This window comes from Balaenoptera physalus (genome assembly GCF_965194825.1).
Source record: "Balaenoptera physalus genome assembly, chromosome: 18".
Taxonomy (NCBI): domain Eukaryota; kingdom Metazoa; phylum Chordata; class Mammalia; order Artiodactyla; family Balaenopteridae; genus Balaenoptera; species Balaenoptera physalus.
Genome location: NC_138899.1, coordinates 80,384,128 through 80,406,002, shown reverse-complemented (window position 1 = coordinate 80,406,002; position 21,875 = coordinate 80,384,128). Strand labels below are relative to the sequence as shown.

The following is a 21,875-nucleotide window of genomic DNA, read 5'->3' as shown; positions in this document are numbered from 1 at the left end:
TGAGTTGACAAGAGGCGTCTCCTTCCTCCCAAATCGGTGCTTTTCCACCATTCTGAGCTGCTTTCTGGTATTTGTTCTAAGACTCTGGTTAGCGGGGAGGCCCGCGAGCACAGGGTCTGGTTCCGCATGGAGTTGTTCTTGCCAGGGAGGAGGTAAACAGGACACAACACTGCGGTGCTTACAATGCCAGACTGTAAGTGCGATTCCCTCCCTGCAGATGAAGACGTGAGCGCGGCGAGGTCCGCAAGCTGGACTGGACCACAGACACGCTCACCACATGCCAACGCATCCACACGCCTGCACTGTTCACAGCTGCTTTCACGCTGTGACGGCTGAGCTGCGCAGCCAGGACAGAGACCGTACTCACTGCCTGGCCCTTTACAAAGAAGGGCTGCCGACCCCTGGGCTGGGGGCGGGGGCGGCGGGAGCAGAGCTGGGCTGTCCCGGCTGTGCCGTCTCAGCAGAGCCGGCCCCAGCTCCAGCTCCAGCCAACCATCAGCAGACGGCAACAGCAGGGGCCTGTCCAGTCTAGAAGGCCTGATTCTGGCCCCCGCTGGAGAAGCACCCAGCTGACGCAAAGACTCGTGGCAATAACGAATGGTCACTGTTTTAAGCTGGGCTGGTTTGTCGTGAATTAAGAACTAACTGATACGAGGGGCATCTCTCTCTTCTAGCTGCAAACAGTAAGTTACTAAGAATAATTATTGTAGTCTGTAAAACGAATACTACTTTTCATAATAGGTTAGAGGTATTTTTGAGCACAGTAACTTTAGTTTACATTTCATAGGTTTTTCCTCTCAGAGATACTGTATCTGGTTTTATGGCCTGCAGTTCTGGGACATAAATAAATGTATTCAGTTGTTTCTTTATCTCTTACCTATAAAATTTCCCTAAATGAATATAAATATTTGCATTTACCTTCGAAATTCTTTATAGTGAAGTTTTCTTTCTCCTCTTTTTCCAAAGAAATGTATCTGAAGGGTTGTGTTAATTTCAGGTTCTTTCACTGTTGGTTCCTATAAAAAAATGATACAATAATTTCAAGTAATTATATAATCAAGAACAAAAAATGGATCCCGTAGCCTGGAATTCTTAGGACAATACCCACAAAAGATTCTTGTAACAACAACAAGAGGGTGAGAACAGATGTAGCCATTCTGTCTGTTACTCTGCATAACACTATTCTACATCCTGGCTCAAGCAGGAGGAAAACAACGAGGGCTAAAATACTCAAAGGACCCAAGGTGGACTTCAGCAGTGAACAACATTTTGGATCAGGCCAGAAAGAGAGCTTAGAATAGTGAGATGAGTTATTTTAAAATGTGACCCTTAGGCATTTTCTAATAAAGCAGGACTGAGAGAATTAAAGCAGGGAAGTCTTGGACCTTTTGTTGAATGGTAGAAATCTGAGAAGCACTAGCTTTTCCTAATTATAAAGTTACCAGGTGAGGATTCCATTCAAGGTTATGAGAGAAGCAGATTCATAGCCTCTTCCTCCTTCAAATCTCCAATAAAATAAACAAAAATAATAACAAAACAGATCTGCTAAAAAGACTATCAGCAGCAACTAAACAACAAATGGGGGTACAAACGTAAACCAAATAATTTGAAGAAGAGCATCTGGAGAGAGAAATTCAGGCACTGGACGGTCCGGCCTGCTCCCCAATCCTGCCCCCACTTCCCGGACACAGCAGCAGGTGGGCTGGCTGTCACATGGTGAGAACTCATGAAAGCCTGGGTGTAGTGGGCGAGAAGGTGGCTGGGACCGGCGAGGCTCCGAGACAGCGTGTGGGCTCAGGCAGAGGGCTTAGACTCAGGCTTCCGGACTTAGAACCTTCCGGGCACTGTTCAACTGAAGGATGATCGGGAGCCCAGAGAGGGGAATGCCCCTTGGAGGGTGGAGGGGGCTGTGGTCTAGGGCCTTTATGGGAGCACAGGAAAGGGAGCACAGTTTAGTCCTCCAGCAAGGGCTGCAGGGCAGGGCATCAAAACGTGACCACCTGCAGCTCAGAAACAGAGCTGGCCCGGGGAAGGCAGTGACAGACCTGAAAAGAGCCTGAGGTGGGACGGGGGCCCAGCCTCCCAGCCCGTGAGCAGGGCTGCATCCGCAAGCGGACTCCCTGCTCAGTCTCTGCTCGACACCGGCTGTGCGGACACGGGCACAGCTCCCGGGAGGCCAGGCAGAGACGAGCGCAGCCTCAGGTTCTGGAGGGGACAGACTGCAGAGACTCAGCGCAGGCAAGTCACCCACCCATCCAGCAACCAGCCGGCCACGGCCCTGGGGCCGCAGGGGGCTCGCCTGCACCTCACCCCCCCGCCACGGGGTCGGCTCATGGGGAGGAAGCGGTGGTCCCAGCGGGGCTGACTGACACAGAGCCTTCCACAGTACTGACTCTTAAAGACTTGACTTTGTGTCTACTAATTTTATAAAATAGCCACTATAAATACAGATGTGGATTTTAACTGGACTTCCACACAAGTGTGGGCAGGAAGTCATGCCTGGAGTTTTCCCTTAATTCCCATATAAATGCCCAGGAGATACACTAAAACACAAAATCGGATGTATTCTCGTTAAGGTTAGAATATGATCAGGATGTCTACCAAGAACACTATTACTAAACATTTTGGGGGGTAATTTTGTCCAATACATAAAGGAATAAACTAAGATTAATATTATTGAGAGATAATTTTATACTTAGAACCACCAGGAAAATCAACAGAAAAAATAAGAAGAAAATTCAGTAAGACAGACTGGTACAAAAACATTAAAAATTAAATGAATTTCCTGCTTAACAGCAATAATTTCTCCCTTGAGGGTAAAGAGTCCATTTATAATAGTAAAAAAGTTAAGTAATGAAATATCCCTAGGGATGTCCTTAAGAAACATTTCAGATGAATGAAAAAATTATATGTAAGAAAATAAAACCACAACTAAATCAGAGGATAATATAGGTTAGTATTTAACAACTGATTTTGATGTGGGGAAGGCATTTTAAAGAATGAAAGTAACTGAATAAATAAAAAGACAGCTAAACATGACTACATTAAAAATAGAAACATCTATAACCAAAACATCATAAACAAAAACAAATCTGAAAAATATTTCAATAATTTTGACAGACACTAGGTTAATATTCTCAAGTATATGAAGAAAAACCCTAAAGAAATTCCCAAAGAACAGAAACAGAAGATTTGGGTGTGAGGGAGACACAAGAGGGAGGGGATATGGGGATATATGTATACCTATAGCTGATTCACTTTGTTATAAAGCAGAAACTAACACACCATTGTAAAGCAATTATACTCCAATAAAGATGTTAAAAAAAAGAAACAGAAAATTTGTAACATAAGAAACATGAATGGTGTACATTACTATCTTAAAAAACAATCTGCAATACCTTTTCCCCTGTCATACTGACACAGATTAAGAAGCAAAACAAAAAAGATACCAACCCTGGAGAGACTGCCGGCAGGCCCGTAAACTGTTACAACCTTTGTGGAAGGCAGCCAGACAATATGGGTCAAAGCCTTACAAGTAGTCATGTCTTTACCTGACAACCTGACTCTTAGAGCTCTATCTTAAATTTACACGTGTAGCTATTTACTGCATCGTGTCTTCTAACAGCAAAGATTTGGAAACAGTCTTAACGACCAAGAACAGGTCAATGGTTAAAAGTGTTATATCCGGGGCTTCCCTGGTGGCGCAGTGGTTAAGAATCCACCTGCCAATGCAGGGGACACGGGTTCGAGCCCTGGTCTGGGAAGATCCACATGCTGCGGAGCAACTAAGCCCGTGCCCACAACTGCTGAGCCTGCCCTCTAGAGCCCGTGAGCCACAACTACTGAGCCCGCCTGCCACAACTACTGAAGCCCACGCGCCTAGAGCCTGTGCTCTGCAACGAGAAGCCACAGCAATGAGAAGCCTGCGCACGGCAATGAAGAGTAGCCCTCACTCGCCACAACTAGAGAAAGCCCGCGCGCAGCAACGAAGACCCAATGCAGCCAAAAATAAATAAATAAAATAAATCTATTAAAAAAAAAGTAAAAAAAAGTGTTATATCCATAAGATTAGATATTTGTTCATTCATTGAAAATTATTTACAGAGTATACAGGGTATGCCTGGTGCTTTACCAGGCTATGTAGATACAACTTGTATAGGAAGGAATTAACCTTACCCAGACGTCTGGCCTTTGCCCTGGGCTGCTAGGAGGTGGTCCCTAAGAGAAGGTGTCTTTGTTTACCTAGGGGCCTTGGGCCACAACAGGTAGTCCAACAATGAGATTTGGGGTGGAGGCTTTGGGCCATGGGGTATCAGCTTGACCTCCGGAAGGGCTAGAGTCTGAGGTCGGCCACGAGGACAGCCAACCAGGTTTCCATGGCTGACCCCAACAGTCTCTGGACACCAAGGCCCTGGCTGGCACTACTCCGTGTGTGCTGCCACAGTCACTGCTGGGAAAGTCAGCGCTTTCCACACTCCCCTGGGAGAGGATGACCAGAACCTCTGGATTCTGCCTACGAGTCTCTCCCCTTGGCTGATTTTCACGTGCATCCTCTCACTGTAATAAACCGTACCTACGGACCTAACAACTTTCGGGGAGTACTATGAGTCCTTCCAATGAATTATCAGACCCAAGGTGATACTGGGGGCCCCCTGAACCTCCAACTGGCACCAGAGGTAAGGGTGGTCGTGTGGCCTGCTCCCTACCCTCACATGACCTCAGAAAGAAGAAGGATGCTCTCGCTCCAGAGGACACAGACGATTAAGCAGTTACCCTAAGGAGGGGCAGGTGGTGTGACAGGACACGCAGGGAGCTGAGGACACGGGGGAGGTGCACACCCGGGGGACGGGGCACCGTTAGAGGACACGGACACAGGTGAAACAAGTCCGGCATAGGGCTGCTCAAAGGGAATGAAATAAAAAAAAATTGTGATTTTAATAATTTGCAAAATTTGAAGCAGACATGCTCTAAAAGATGAAATGATTTGGAAATTTAAGAAAATCTCACAGAAAGCAAATTGTGGAATTACAATTGATTAAAAGATTATCAATGGAAAATTTAAGGATATACATTACTGGTGGGAATGAAAGTTGGTTCATTTTCTACAGAAGGTATTTGACAATATTTATCAAAGTTTATCAACAACCTTAGAAATGTTCATACCTTTTGACCCAGCAAGTGAATTTCTGGGAAGTTACACCTTGGATATATTCACATATATATAAAGTGATATGATTACAGGATTATTAACTGCATTATTTGCAATATCAAAAGACTGGATACATGTTAAATATCTTTCAAAGGAGGAATGGTTACATCAACAGGTACATCCATCCATACAGCAAAGTACTACGGAGCCATTAAAAAGAATGAGATATTTGGATGTGGTAAGAAAAAATGGGAGGGTATGGAACAGTGTATAGTATGCTACTGCTTGTATAAAAATGGTAAAAAAAGAACACATGGAAATGTTTAGTTGCTTATTTACATACATGCTTATATACACATGGAATATCTCTGGAAGAATGCCCAGGACCTGGGTCATGGGGAGGAAAGTTCTGCCCTGCATACATCCTCTTGTGAGTCTTTTGAGGTCTGGATCATGTGAATGTAGAAAATCTATTTAAAATATTTAGAAAAATTAAGTTACTGTAAGTTTCCCCAACTATTTGGGAATACTTATTTGAGCAAACAGAATAGAGAAGCTACTGTAAATAACATCTGCTTGGAAATATTTAGTTTATTTGCACATACCTGGCATTCTGTTTCATTAGTTATTGTTGTCTTCAAGTCATCCTGTTTACTTATGATCTTCTGCAGCTAGAAAGAATGCAAACATGAATTTAGATGCATGTCTACTGGATTTTAAAAAACAACCTAAAAAACAGATTCTAAGTTTTTATTATAAAATGTTTACTAGTTATTTGTTAAATATTAAATTATTTTTGCATTGTAACTCCTGATATTAGTTTTTAACCCTTAGATCATATAAGGATCAAAGGAGAAAACAGATATGCAAGTATTAACATTATTATGATTTGGATCATTTGTTCTCCTAAGAAAGCTGGCTTACTTTATATATATATATATATATATATATATGTGTGTGTGTGTATATATATATATATATATATATATATAATACACACACACACACACATATATATATTCTAAAGGCATCACTGTATAAAAACTTCATGATTACCCTCATTCTTCAAGAGAATTTTTATTCCCTTCTTTTTTTTTTATCTCTTCTCTTCTTTTTCTATCTCTGGTGCTTTATGGCCACACTTCAAGTACCTAGCTCTTAAAAAGCTATTTGTATCATATAAATGTTCTTCCCTTTTCTCCTTATGCATTTACAAAGCATTAAAATAATTTAAAGGCCTACATTTCTACTAATTATAAACTGTCAATAGTACCTTCAAAAAAACCCCCAAAAAACAAAAAAACAGTACCTTCAGACTGAGTATATTAAAAAACCTACCTACCTTTCAGAGTCATTTGTACCAATCCTCACATGGAAAGCAAATTAAAAAAAAAGTTTTTTAAAAAAAATTAAATGTAGACAAAATCTCAAACTATGGATTCAAATCAATTAGGAGACAAACCTTCACCCATTTTTTTCTAGGCTACTTCTTTCTTAATAGTTTGAAAACTGCCACTAAATTCCAAATTAATAAAGTAGCTGCTTCTATTTTATTTATTTTAGGCATATGGTTTATCTCTAGTTCTCTAAAGCCCTAAAACTTTTCAACATTCTCCCACCCCCACTTATTTTAGGGAATAAAGTTGAAAAGCTTTCATTTGTTTTATCCTTTATTTTTTATTTATTTATTTATTTTTAAAATTTATTTATTTATTTATTTATTTTTGGCTGTCTTGGGTCTTCGTTTCTGTGCGAGGGCTTTCTCCAGTTGCGGCGAGCGGGGGCCACTCTTCATCGCGGTGCGCGGGCCTCTCACCGTCGCGGCCTCTCCCGTTGCGGAGCACAGGCTCCAGACGCGCAGGCTCAGTAGTTGTGGCTCACGGGCCTAGCTGCTCCGCGGCACGTGGGATCTTCCCAGACCAGGGCTCGAACCCGTGTCCCCTGCATCGGCAGGCAGACTACCGACCACTGTGCCACCAGGGAAGCCCTTATCCTTTAATTTTAAATTGACCATCAACATACTGCCAAGTTCAATACCCAAACATTTCTTGCTTTGCTTTCCACACCGCCTCGTAAAATTTTTAATATGGAAATTTCAGACATAGCAAAGATACTCCTATAATAACCCACCATATATACATTATTCAGCTTCCACAGTTCACAGTGTCCTGCCATTCTCTGTCCAGCTATACTTCTACTACCTACTCCCGGTTCCCTTCTCAGTTATTAGTATTTATATCTCTTCTGGAAAAATTTTTATACACTGAAACGTACACATCTTAGCCATACAGTTTTAACCTGAGTAACCAATCCTCTGTCACAGAGCAGAACATTTCCATTCCTCAGGAAGCTTCTTGTGTCCATTCCCAGGCAATGCATTCTAGCTGCATCCCCACAAAGGCAGAATCAAATTAGTCTCACTTAGTTTACAAATTCAAGTAAATGGTATCAAGTAGTATGTGTTCCTTTGTGTTTCTTTTCACTCAGTATAATGATTTTGTGATTTATCCATGTTGTTTGCATATCAGTAGTTTGTTCTCATTTATTGCTGAGTTGTATCCCATTTGTATAAATACACCACTATTTATCCATTCACTCACTGATAGATGTTGCATTGCTGTCTCCAGTTTTTGGCTACTGTGAATCAAGCTGCCATAAACTTTCCATTTTCCCAGCTTTACTGAGGTATACTTAATATACAGAACATAGCACACAATAATGTATACGTTTTGATGAATTTGTACCTAGGCATACACCCATGATACATCACCACAATCGAGGTAATAAACATATCGATCACCTCTGTTTTTGTTTGTTTGGGTTTTGTTGGTGGTAAGAACACAGCATGAGACTCAGCCTCTTAACGGAGTTTCAAGCGCAGGGCACCGTACTGAGAACTGCACCCACTATGTTGTACAGCACAGCTCTGCCATCAATTTTCCTGTGCAACTCTTTGTTTTTGACATGTTTTAATAGTTCTCTTGAGTAAATACCCAGGAGGGGAACAGTTAGGTCTGTGCAACTTTACAAGAAACCGCCAAACCCTTTTCCAAAGTGAATTCTCGTTCCTTCACATCCTCACCATTTGGTGTGATCAGTCTTTTTAATTTCAGCCATTCTGTTGGAAGTACTGTACTACTTCACTGTGGTTTTAACTTGCATTTCCCTGAGAACTCACGTGGAGCACTTTTTCAAGTGCTATCTCCCATTTGTACATTTTCTCTCGTGAAGTTTCTGTCGTAGTCTTTTGCTTCCTTAAAAAAATTTTTTTTAAACTATTAAGTTGTAAGCATTTGTTATATATTCTGGATACAAGTCTTTTGTTAGATATGTTTGGAAAATATTTTCTCTTATCCTACAATTTACCTATTCATTTTCTTAATAAACAGAAGTTATTAATTTTGATGATGACTACTTTATCATTTTTTCTTTTATGGTTACTGCTTTTAGTGCCCTAAGCAACTCTGCCTACCCTAGATTCTGAAGGTATTCTCTTATATTTTTTCCCAGAAGCTTAGTGGTTTTAGTTTTTATGTTTAGATATATAATATATCTCAAATACATTTTTTGTAGGTGGTGTGAGGCAGAGGTCATGACTAGTCTTTTTCATATATATATCCCATCCGTTTGTTCTAGTGCCATTTGTTGAGAAGACTTTTCCCATCAACTGATTTGGTGTCTTTAGTGAAAATTAAGTGACCACGTAAGTGTGGACTCTTCACTATCCCCCACTGTCTACTTGTCCATCCTGTGGGCGATATCACAGTGTCACTGTTACTACAGCTTTGTAGTGCCTTAAAGTCAGGTAGTGTGAGAGTCAACCAGATTTGTTCTTGTTTCTCAAGATCGATTTGAGTATTTTAGGTCCTTTGCTTTTATTTATTTATTTATTTGGGCCACGCCTCGTGGCTTGCTGGATCTCAGTTCCCCAACCAGGGGTCTTAGGCTCCCTGCAGTGGAAGTGCAGAGTCCTAACCACTGGACCGCCAGGCAAGTCCCAGGTCCTCTGCTTTTTTCTTTCGTTTTTTAAAAAATAAATTTATTTATTTATTTTTTGGCTGCGTTGGGTCTTCGTTGCTGCACGCAGGCTTTCTCTAGTTGTGGCGAGCGGCAGCTACTCTTCCTTGCAGCGCGCAGGCTTCTCCTTGCAGAGGCTTCTCTTTGTTGCGGAGCACAGGCTCTAGGCACGTGGGCTGCAGTAGTTGTGGCACGAGGGCTCAGTAGTTGTGGCTCGTGGGCTCTAGAGCGCAGGCTCAGTAGTTGTGGCGCACGGGCTTAGCTGCTCCGCGACATGTGGGATCTTCCCGGACCTGGGCTCGACCCCTTGTCCCCTGCATTGGCAGGTGGATTCTTAACATTGTACCACCAGGCAAGTCCCAGGTCCTCTGCTTTTAAATATACACTTTAGGGGCTTCCCTGGTGGCGCAGTGGTTAAAAATCTCCCTGCCAATGCAGGGGACACGGGTTCGAGCCCTGGTCCAGGAAGATCCCACATGCCGTAGAGCAACTAAGCCCGTGCGCCACAACTACTGAAGCCTGCGCGCCTAGAGCCTGTGCTCCGCAACAAGAGAAGCCACTGCAAGGAGAAGCTCGCGCACTGCAACGAAGAGTAGCCCCCGCTCACCTCAACTAGAGAAAGCCTGTGCACAGAAACAAAGACCCAATGCAGCCAAAAATAAATTAACAAACGCTTTAAAATTGGCTTGTCAACTTCTATAAAAAAAGACTGCTGGGATTTTGCTTGGCAAAGTTGAATCTCTAGACCAATTTGGGAAGAACTAAATCTTCTAATCCATTAACATGGTATATTCCTCCATTTACTGAGGCCTCCTTAAATTTCTACCAGCGATGTCTGAAGTTTTTGGTGTATGTTTTTTGTTAAATTTATTTCTACTTATTTTATACCATCCAAAAAAGAACTGATCTTAATTTCATTTTCCAAATGTTTGCTACTAATTATATGGAAATACAATTGATTTTTCCATACTGATCTTCTATGCTTTGATTTTGTTGTTGGTTCCCTAGTCATATTATCTGTGAATAAAGTCAAATTTACTTCTTCCTTTGTAATATTTTTATCTCTCTATTTTCTTTTCCTGTATTGCTGTTATCTCTAGAATCTCCAGTAAACTGTTAAACAGCAGAGGTAAGAAAAGACATCCTTTGCCTTGTTCCTGATTAAGGGGAAAGCATTCAATATTTTGTGTTGTAGCATGACGATATTTTAAAAAAATTTTTTGTAAATGCCCTTTATCAGTTTGAAGAAGTTCTCTCCTATTCCTACTCTGAGTTTTACCAAAAAAAGCCTTATTTTGTTAGATGCTCTGTCTGCATGTTCTGATATGATCATGTTGGTTTCTCCTTTATTCTGTTAATATGATGGACTGCACTGACTGATTTTCAACCATGAAATGAATTTTGTATTCCTTGGATAAATCTCACTTGGTTGTGATGTATTATTTTATATGGTGCTTGCTGTGTTTTGTTCTATCTGGTTAAGTATTTTCATACCTCTGTTCATGGGGAAAGTTGGTCTATAATTTACTTCTCCTGTTAGGTTTTTGCCAAGTTTTAGTTATCAGGGATATGCTGGTCTCATAACATGAGGGAAATGTTCCTTTTTCTTGTATTTTCTGAAAGAAACTGTGCAAACTGGGCACAGTTTGACAGATTTCACCAGTGAAATGCTTGACAGATTTCACCAGTGAAACCATCTGAGCCTGGACATTTCTTTGTGGGAAAGTTTTTGATAACAAACCCAATCCTTTGATACAGGACTATTTAGATTTCTATCCCACCTCTTGTTTTGATAAGTTTTGCTTTTTTAAGGCACTTGTCCAGTCATCTGAGTTATCAGGTTAATAGTCCCATATGAATCAGTTGTTCACAATATTCCATTTTTATCCTTCTGATACCTCTAGGATCTCTGGTGATTTCTCTCTTTTCATTGTTAATATTGGTAATATAGATCTCCTTTTGTTGTTTGTTTTTGCTAGGTCAAGTACTGAAAATTAGTCAAAATTTATCATATAATTAAAAAAACAACAGATGTTAGTCATAAAATGATAAATTTTTATAGAAAATTCAAAACATCTTTTTCTATCATAAGACACTTAATATTGTTATAATCTTCACAGTTATTATAAATAGTTAAAAACAAACAAACAAAACAAAAAAGCAAATAGGATTAGTTCACTGAAATAAGAATTTTTTAGGAGGCTTATTACAGTATTGGCTTATTCCAATTTTGTGTAATTTAGAACAAGGGTCTGTCCTAAAGTCTACCCACGTGGGTTTAGTGCCACATAAAGCTTGTCCTGTCAGAGTCGTATCTAGAACATTTTGGTCTGGACTCAGGGAGAGTGTTACCCAGGTTCTGGTGCATGTTGAAATTACAGTGCTGTATATTTAGTTCTGTATAATAGCCCCATTTGAAACTATTTTGTATCCAGGTATCCTCTTAGGCCAAAAGGTCTCTCTGGTCTACCAAGATACTTTCTAAGATGGCTTGTGCATGATGCTGATTCATGATAGCAACGGACTAAGTGCCTCTCCTGCGACCATTCTAAGTGCTGGGATATAGTGGTTACGGAAAGATAACATCCTTGCTGTTGTTAACTTACATTCTAATGGGCCAGAGGTAACAAACAGGTGAACAAATAAATAAGAGAACTTCAGATAGTGTCAAGTGCTATGACTAGAAAAAATAAAGTAGGGTGACAGGATTCAGAGACTGCTGGGGAGGGGTTTCTGTTAGATAGGCTTATTCTGGGTAGTTCTCTTTGAGGATGTGACATTTGGGTGGAGATCTGAATAACTAAAAGCTACCAAAGGAATGGGGAAAGGGCATTCTAGGTGGGGGAAAGGGCATTCTAGGTGGAGGTAAGAGCAAAGTCTGGCAGAAACAGGGGTGCTTTCTTAGAGAAACAAAAAAAGGTAAAGCTTTTATACGTAAGTGGTAAAAGAAGCAGGAAGACACATTCAAATACAAATTCTGAATGTCTAAAAAACTACCAACAAATTGACTAACTTTATATTGATCCATATTTTCAATTTCAGGCTGAAAATGAAAAGTACATAGGGTCAATTTAACTTATTTTTGCTTTCAGGATGGATCATAATAGTTTAAATTCTGGAATAAGAACACTGTTCCAAAATCAAGATGGAGAAATTCTAATGAAGGCCATTATATTTAATAATAACTCTAGCAGGTATATTTAGCATGATAAAATTATAACCTGACTGCGTTAAGAGCCGTCCTTCCTACCAGTATGGAAACAATGTGAAACCAGAGGACCACCTAAGGAGAAATTTATACTAGTAAACAGACTTGTCAGTCTATCTATTTATTGTTTAAAGAAGTTGCACTAAAACCCTGGCACTTATCCCAATAAGCAGATGTACTATCTATCAAGGTAAAAATTAAATGGATTTACTATCACTGGCTTTGATCATTGCTGGTACTGTTTGTTATTATCTGACAGAGAATGGCTTATACACTTAGGTGCTATTTTACTTGTTCTTGGGATAAAGAAGTAAGCAATACACTTACCAACACAGTTTGTAGATCTGGATATTAATAAGACAGGAATGTACCACAAAACACAAAAGTAATAAACTAAGGCAATTTATATTTTAGGACATTTTTACAAGACTTTATATTAATACATTTCTTCATTACTTTTGCATTTGCTGTTCAAATCACTTTGTTATATCTATGTTTTGGGCATTAAAGTAACTCTCATTACTTTTCTAGCAACAAATAAAATGCACAGGGGAAACATTCAGATAAGCTGAAAAAAAGAACAAACCCACAAAACCCTGCCTTTTAAATATGCTTTTCTGATCTGAAAAGAACTGTTTGGTGCTTTCAATAAACTTTCAAATAGAAGATGCTACAAACTTAGGTTTCCTAACACGATGACCATGGAAATGAAATAATTATTTAAATAATGAATGTAAGCATAGTTTTTTTCTCCTCTATGCTGTTATTTTATTTTATATTTTATTTTTAAAAAATTTATTTATTTATTTATTTTTGGCTGCGTTGGGTCTTCATTGCTGTGCGCAGGCTTTCTCTAGTTGCGGCGAGCAGGGGCTACTCTTCGTTGCAGTGCGCGGGCTTCTCATTGCAGTGACTTCTCTGTTGTAGAGCACGGCCTCTAGGCGTGCGGGCTCAGTAGTTGTGGCTCGCGGGCTCTAGAGTGCAGGCTCAGTAGTTGTGACACATGGGCTTAGTTGCTCCGCGGCATGTGGGAACTCCCCAGACCAGGGATCGAATCCGTGTCCCCTGCATTGGCAGGTGGATTCTTAACCACTGCGCCACCAGGGAAGTCCCTATGCTGTTATTTTAAATTGACAAATTGCATCATGCTCATGGGTTATCAAGTTTAGTGTTTTATTCCTAAGATCAGCACAAAGAACCCTTTATAGGCTTAGAAGGTTGAGCTTTATATACTTAAACTTAAAAAAAAAAATCAGTGATGTATCCTAACATTCCTTTTCTTGTTTCCTTAATTCATGGATTGGTCATCTAAGAATTTCCCAAACATTTAAGGAAAAAACTGTAGTATTTAGAAAGTGTTCTGTAAATTCAGAGTGTTCAACTATTACGTTAAAACAAGTACTTGAAAAGCTTTTGAGGCAGGTTTGCTCAACAGTTTCAGGAGCAGAGGCTGCCCACACAGAAAGCAGACTGCTGGGCAGCCCTGAGTCTCCCCGAGAAGAGGCCTGAAGAAGGAAAGGGGACGAGGACATTCAGCGTCGGTCGGGGCCACCACGTGACCGCGCTGCAGAGCACCTGAGCCTTGGCGCTGCATGTGTGACAGCGAGGTCACCAGGGGCCCCACTGTGTCCACTTCATGACGCCACCTCAGCTTTCCCGTTCTGGGGGGGGCGGACAGTGGGGACAGTGCTTCTGAAACCTGGCCTCCTCTTGTGACTCCCAGGAAGGAAGAGAGCAGAAAGTTCCCCCAGGGCTGAGGGGCTACGGCTTGCGTGACTTACGGGCTTACGGCTAGGCTGACCTAGCCCAGCCTTTCACGGTGATTAACCTCTACTTGAATAACAACAACCACCTCAAACACATCCTTCTCCCGGACCTGAGGCAGACTGAGGTGCTGGAATGTGAGGGGGCTCCGTGACTTCCCGACACTGGTACTTCAGGTCCTACTTGTGCAGACAGACACATTTTCACCCTCAAGCTAACCTCAAACCAGTTTCCTTCCTTAATCATCAGACATCCCGGAAGAGCAATTTTCCTCTGCTGCCACCAACTCTGCCTTTCCCATTCACGCCTTCTGTTCCGCGGCCTCGGTCCCCAGTGACCTGCAAGCTTAAGGGGCTCCGCGCGGCCTCTGTGCCACCTGAAGACGCCTCAAAGAGCTGGACGCTGAGTGCTCCGCCCTGAGCCCAGCGCCCGCACTCTGCCGCGCTTCTCCTTCTTTCAGTCCCTGGCTTCTCACCCTCAGCTTCGTCCCTTACGTGAACCTGTTCGCTAGACTCTGGCTTACCCACCTCACTCTACATTCTCCCCTCTGAGGTCACACGCGCTCAGGACTTAACGGTCCCCTCTTCCTGGACGCTTCCTAATCCCAGCCCCGCTCCTGGTCTGCAGACAGCTGCCAGCGTGGATGTCCTACCAGTTTATCAGGCTCACATTTCCAAGCTCAGAGTTAAGCCCTTTCTCAGCCCAGTCCTCTCTGAGTTCTCCCTCACATGAGGCAGGGTAACCTGAAGAAAGAGCAAGCTCCAGAGCTGGGCAGACTTAGAATCAAATCACGTGCTGCACATCAATCTCCTCATCTTTAAGATGGGGATACTACTACTGACTTTGTAGGCTGCTGTGAAGATCTAATAATATAGCACAGATGTCATAACCAATCCACAAGAGAATGAGTTCTCTGTGCCCTTTGGTCAGCTAGCACTGTCATGACTCCTGGTCAGGCTGGCGGGAAAAAGCAGTGACCACCGTTGATTTCTTCCTCATGTGCTGGAAGCCGGGCCCCACACAGCCTGCGCGCAGCGCCTCTTGGACAGAACGGACTTATCTTCTCCGTACAGCGCTCCTCGATATCGGGAACACTGAGCTCTGCCTGGCACACTCCCAGCTGAAAACTGGACGATGACAACAGCCTAAGGGCCTCCCGGCCTCCAGTCGCTCCACTTCTGGTTTGCCTTTCACACTGCGGCCAGAGATGAATCTGGAACACTGACGAGCCGGCTGGTCTCCCCGACAGAGTGTGCAATTCACATCCTACGTGTCTGTGCACATTTCACCTGCACAGCTTCAACCACGGTTTCAGACAGCGGCCTATAGGTATCATTTCCCCAAGGGAACACTAATGACGGTCACTTAATCACTGTTTGTGCCAAACAAAGCAATGTTGTTTCTGCTTTCCTTCACCTGAATGGAACTGATTTCAAAGATAAATTTATGATGACTATCTAGTATTTCCCTTCTTTCGTGCTTTTCGAGTATTTTTAACCCAAGGTCCTGTCTGAGTAAGAGCTATGTATGATATCTGGAAATTCTCGGTTCTTTCCATTTTGTCTGTTTACAAGTACCTTCAACTTCTTGGTGGAATTCCAGGCTGCCTTCATAAACCAGTTGGTAACTGGTTAACAGTGATAAACTTTACCCACACTGCTTCTTTGGAAACAAACAGATTTGGTAACGTTTGTTCCCAATGACCGAATGAAACACATTTTTTTTTTCAAATCCATATCTCTTACATATAACATATTTTGAATACATGAAACATTCCAAAGATTCTTTAAGCAGTTAAGTGGTATGGTTTTCTCTATAGCTTTTCTATTACATTTAAAAAAAAATTTATTATTATTTATTTATTTTTGGCTGCATTGGGTCTTCGTTGCTGTGCGCAGGCTTTCTGTAGTTGCTGCGAGCGGGGGCTACTCTTTGTTGCGGTGTGCGGGCTTCTCATTGCGGTGGCTTCTCTTGTTGCAGAGCACGGGCTCTAGGCGCCGGGCTTCAGGAGTTGTGGCTCGCGGGCTCTAGAGCGCCAGCTTAGTAGTTGTGGCACACGGGATTAGTTGCTCCGCGGCATGTGGGATCTTCCAGGACCAGGGCTCGAACCTGTGTCCCCTGCATTGGCAGGCAGATTCTTAAACCACTGCACCACCAGGGAAGCCCCTCTATTACTTTTAACTTCTCCCACTTTGAGATAATGAATTCCACAAGATCACGACTGTTTCTCTGAACAGTACAGTGAAATGTCAAGTATCTAGAGGAATACTTCAGGCAACTCCAATCCTTGGGAATCCTCCAGCTTTCTTACTTAAGCTGAAAACCCAGAAGTAAGAAAAACCTTTTCAGCATTTGAGACAACTGTCATAAAGAGCATGTAATAAAATATACTAAAAAGTTTCTCACAATCTATAGCCTTGTATGTTCTAAAGCAGTGCTGACTGACCAACAGTAATACAATGGAGCCACACAGTGATTTTACATTAAAAAAAGTAAAAAGACAAATCTATATCACGGTGCTTAGCACATACTAACTACTTAGACAAATCACTGATGAATTATTGAGTACTCACAAAAATGACTAATTTATGACTTTTAAAAAAAGCCTTTGAGATATGAAACAAATGGAACTCTCTTACATTGCTGGTGGGGATGTAAAATGGAACACAGATTTCGGAAAACAAAATTGGCAACTTCTTACTTTATACTTAGCATATGACCCAGAAACTCCACTCCCACATATTTAGTCAAAGAAAACATATGTTCACCCAAGACCTGTGTATGAATATTCACAGCAGCTTTATTTATAACAGCCCCAACCCAAAAACAACCAAAATGTTCATCAAGTGACTAGATAAACAGATCACATCCACACAATAAAATACTACTCAGCAATAAAAAGGAGCAAACTACTGACAAACGCAACACACAGATGAATCTGAGTGAAACAAAGAGTACATATCAATACTTTCTGGTTCCATTTATACGAAACTCCAGGAAAGGAACACATCTATGCTGGAAGAAAGCAGACCACTGGCTGGTCTCCTGGGGCCAGGAGAGGGGAGGACCTGAGTGTAAGGATACAGGAGGACTTTATGGAGTGTGGAAATGTTTTAGATCTTGACTGGGATGGTGGTGACATGAGCAATGGACTCTTTAAACAGGTACATCTGATTGTATATAAAGGATCTCTCAGATTCCTTTGATAAGGCTCCATCCACAGGCTTTGCAAATTTAATTACTAAAATATTTGGTTTTATATGTAGGAAACTATCAAAGATTAGAAACAAACAATATAGCAAAAAAGGTCTTAAGTAGGGAATACATTTATAAATCAGTGGGATCCTACAAAAATTAGGTTTATAAATATTTAACATCTTTAGAAATTATCTGGAAGAGGGTGTATAGTGTATAAATCTAAGCATAAAGTAAATGACAAGAACACATATGTGAGTGGGCAGTAAAGCAGCAGGTGAAATTCTCAGTGTTTCAGCTTGAAGTGCAGCAGAAACCATTTACTGCGGCCAGTGTCGGTAGTTGTTCAATTATTTTAAAAAGTTTGTTAGGGACTTCCCTGGTGGCGCAGTGGTTAAGAATCCGCCAGCCAATGCAGGGGACACGGGTTCGAGTCCTAGTACGGGAAGATCCCACATGCCGTGGAGCAACTAAGCCCGTGCGCCACAACTACTGAGCCTGCGCTGTAGAGCCCGCGAGCCACAACTACTGAGCCCACGTGCCACAACTACTGAAGCCCGTGCGCCTGGAGCCCGTGCTCTGCAACAAGAGAAGCCACTGCAATGACAAGTCCGCGCGCCGCAATGAAGAGTAGCCCCTGCTCGCCGCAGCTAGAGAAAGCCTGCGTGCAGCAACGAAGACCCAACGCAGCCAAAAAAAAAAAAAAAAGTTAATCTGGGGAGTCATTTGAAAAAATAAAGATACCTACATAACAAACATTTAAATTAACTTAAAGAAGTAACATCCATTTTAGAACCAAAGCCTTTTTTCTTTGGAGTGAAGCCACTGATTGAAATTACTGGTTATTTTTCTTGCCTAAGTATATAAAAGATAATTTATCATCTGTAGTTTCCAGTTTCATTTTTGTTAAAGTGCAGCAAAAAATATAAAGAAACAGGTGAAATTAATATCTCAAAATTATGACTTTATCACGTACTCAATACAAAAATCAAGATATTTTACATTCCTTTCTTTTTTCTTCAAAATTCAGTGCGTATTTTACATTACAAGACATTTAGATAATGTATTTCATTGGAAATACAGGCACACATCGTTTTATTGTGCTCTGCAGATTTTGTGTTTTTTTACAAACTGAAGGTTTGTGGCAACCCTGCATTGTCAGATGATGATTGGCATTTGTTAGCAATAAAATATTTTTAAATTAAGGCATAGACATTGTTTTTTAAAGATATAATGCTATTCCACACTTAACAGACTACAAGATAGTAAAAACATAACTTCTATCTGCCCTGAGAAAGTAAAACATTTGTGTGACTTGCTTTATTGCGGTGGTCTGGAACCAAACCCACAACTTCTCCAAGGTGTACCTGTACTTGATCCATATTTAAATTTCGTAAAATTTACAAAAGTAAATAAAAAGTAAATAAAAGTAAAAATTAAAAAGTAGATTCACATACTCAAGTTGTTTCAAATGTACTTGAAAATCTGCCAATACCTGAAGTGAATGTCAGTTTTTAAATTTAAATTTAAAATTAATTAAAATTTGGAAACTCAAGTTTCTTAGTCACAAGTTATATTTAACAGCCACACGTGGCTACTGGTTACTTGACCGAACAGTCCAAGTACGACTCGTTTTAAATATAATTTCAACAAGCCTTGTGGCCTGTCTCCCCAGTACACCGGGGACTGGGAGAAAGACACAGAGGACAGAACGGACTTATCTTCTCCGTACAGCGCTCCTCGAGATCGGGAACAGTGAGCTCTGCCTGGCACACTTCCCGCTGTTTACATGCACTGACGTACTTTTAACAGTACCGTCGACTTCCTTGGAACGGAGTGAAATGTACTGCTGGCGTGTTACAGAGTTATGTCTTGGGAAATATCATTTAAACATATTTCACCTTTTCAATTATGAGCCTTCACAAATTCCTAGAGAATTTGAACCAATTGATACCTTTTGTGGCTTTTTCATTTTCCCTCCCTATTCTTCCTGAAGGCTTAAGGTTTTATTTTCCTTATTCTTTTTTTGGTGGGGGTGTATCAATAATTTTTAACCCATCTATAAAGCGCTTTCTGTTGTATTATCATTTGCTGAAATCATAAAAATAAAACTCTAAAACATGCAGATGCTTAAGCTCATTTCTCCTTTTGGAATCTCATGCTCTGTTCTGTAACTGTTTCCTCAAGGCTGTATTACAGAAAATTTAATATTTTTGAATGTATAAATGATTTCTTGACATTTCATATGTAAGCAGTAGATATAATTTTCATTTTAATGGAAATGTAAAATTATCACACAAACATCCAGGTGTTTTATAATAAACCAAAAATAACTAGAATCTACTTACCTTAAAAAATTCCTTTTTCTCAACCATCTCATCACCATCTGCATCCAACATTTTAAATGCAACATGAAACCCAGTATGGGGTTCTGCAAGGGAAAAATGAATAATTATGTAAATGTTGGTGGAATGCAAGTTACCTGAAGATCTATAGGTCTTCAAACTTGAAATAAGCCACCAGAAACAACAGGAGTAAGTGCCTAAAGTAGAGGAAAAACAATCTCTTCTCAGGATAACAATTTTCAAAGGCTGATATGTTTCCATGGTGTGCTGTTCTGCTATTAAGTGTTCTGCCCTTCAAAGCAAAATTCATGTGAGAACTTAACGTATTTCTTCCACTCTACTAGGGGCTTTCCTATATTCTTACAGCACGTTCTCTATTTTCACATTGATTACTACTCTTTATTTCCCTTTCCCAAGGGTAGGGTTTTGTAAAAATTATTTTGAAATAATTTTAGGCTTACAGAAATACTGCAAAGCTGGTACGGTGAGTTCCCACAGGCCCTTCACCCAGCCTTCTCTCATGGCAGCATCTTATGTAACCACAGTACCTTTACGAAAACTAAGAAATTAGCACCTTTAACTAAACTACAGACTTTATTTGGATTCCATGGTTCTTCTATTCTAGGGTCAAACACAAGGAAGCCTGTTGCGTTTAATTGCTATGTCTCCTTATCTCCTCAGAGCTGTGAAAGTTTCTTAGTCTTTCCTTGATTCTCATGACCCGGACAGTTTGCAGAGAGTTACTGGTCAGGAATTTTGCAGAATGTCATGTGAGGGATTTTTAATATTCCTAAGTGAAGGCTGCGTCTGACTCCTCAGTTCAATAAGCCTTCAATTAAGGAGACAAAGTTGTGGGGAGCCCGAGTGCAGGGGAGGTGGTGAGACTTCAGGGGTAATCTCACCCAAGAGAATCATTCTGTAGGTACAGAAAGCAAGGCACCAATAACATTCTTCATGATAAAGATATAAATACCAAACTTCCAACACCCTGTCTGGTAAGGCGAGAGAATTCCACATGATCGATGAGAAAAACTGTGGAATACTTACTAGTGAGGATTGTAAGCAAAAAAAGATACTCGGTATATGAAACCAGCCCTGAAAGAGATAAAGACATCAGAAAGTAAGTTTTAGATGGTTTAGAAGTAATCATATACATACTATATGGAACCTTCACCTAATTAAAAACACACACATTTTTACTTTAAATTACCTCTCTGGTATAGCGGAAAATTTTCATAAGAGAGTTAAGTACAGTACTAATACTTCAAAAAAAAGGAGACTTTTATTAGGTCACTATTACTAGGAAGGAAGGGGAATGGTCATTGGTCAGCAAGTACAAGTGTCCACTAGAGGTTTTATCTGCATGGCATTTTGTGTAATTTCACCTCAAATTTTACTATTCATAAGATCTCAAGTGAAGCAAACTTATATATTCAGTAGAGTGACAGAGATTTGGATATACCAAAGGTCAAACCATGTTATTTAAAATGAAGTAATTAAATTTCTGTAGCAGTTACTTGATTTTAATCTATAGGTTCTCCCTGGTCTTTCTTCCCCTCAGTTTCAACTTAATTGTTGAAGAAGCCTGGTCATTTGTCTGGTAAAGTTTAAGAGTGTAGAAGACTTTGCTAACTGCATCTTTTTGGTGTCATTTCACATGTTCCTGTAACGTCTGTATTTTCTACAAACTGGTACTTACTTAGATCCAGAGCTGTGCTCAGATTCAAGTTTAGTTTTTGGCAAGAATTCTTTTTTTTTTGGCCGTGCCGTGCGGCATGCGGGATCTTAGTTCTCCAACCAGGGATCAAACCTGTGCCCCCTGCATTGAGAGCGCAGAGTCTTAACCACTGGACCACCAGGGAAGTCCCAAGAATTCTTAATAGATGGTGCTGCATACTTTCACCAGGAGGTCAAAATGTAAATGTTTACAGAAAATGCTAAATACCACTGAGAGATACTGATAGTAAGAGTTCCAGGACTTAAAAAAAGGGGAAGTCTTCCAGAGTTTAGATGACCGAAGATGTCTCAGAGGAACTAGTTCTAAAAATGGTCTTTGTTCCTTTTTATGGTTGAGTAGCTATACTCCAATAAAAATTAATTAAAAAATGGTCTTTGAATGACGGGTGAAAACTGCAATGAAGCAGGGGTGGTATAAGTGGGAAAGCCATATGTATAGGAGAGATGAAGCTGCATATGA

The 21,875-nt window shown here is 40.8% G+C and overlaps 1 protein-coding gene across 2 annotated transcripts in view; it reads right to left on the bottom strand.

Moving 5' to 3' along the window:
• MICU2 (mitochondrial calcium uptake 2) overlaps window positions 1-21,875 on the bottom strand; it is an 89,201-nt gene that overhangs the window by 9,924 nt on the left and 57,402 nt on the right. For both annotated transcript variants that reach the window (XM_082435135.1, XM_082435134.1), the window contains 4 exons: window positions 20,726-20,773; window positions 19,682-19,764; window positions 5,755-5,820; window positions 919-1,016 (listed from right to left, as the gene is read on the bottom strand). In XM_082435135.1, the coding sequence (XP_082291261.1) occupies window positions 919-1,016; window positions 5,755-5,820; window positions 19,682-19,764; window positions 20,726-20,773 (295 nt within the window). The remainder of the gene's footprint in view (window positions 1-918; window positions 1,017-5,754; window positions 5,821-19,681; window positions 19,765-20,725; window positions 20,774-21,875) is intronic.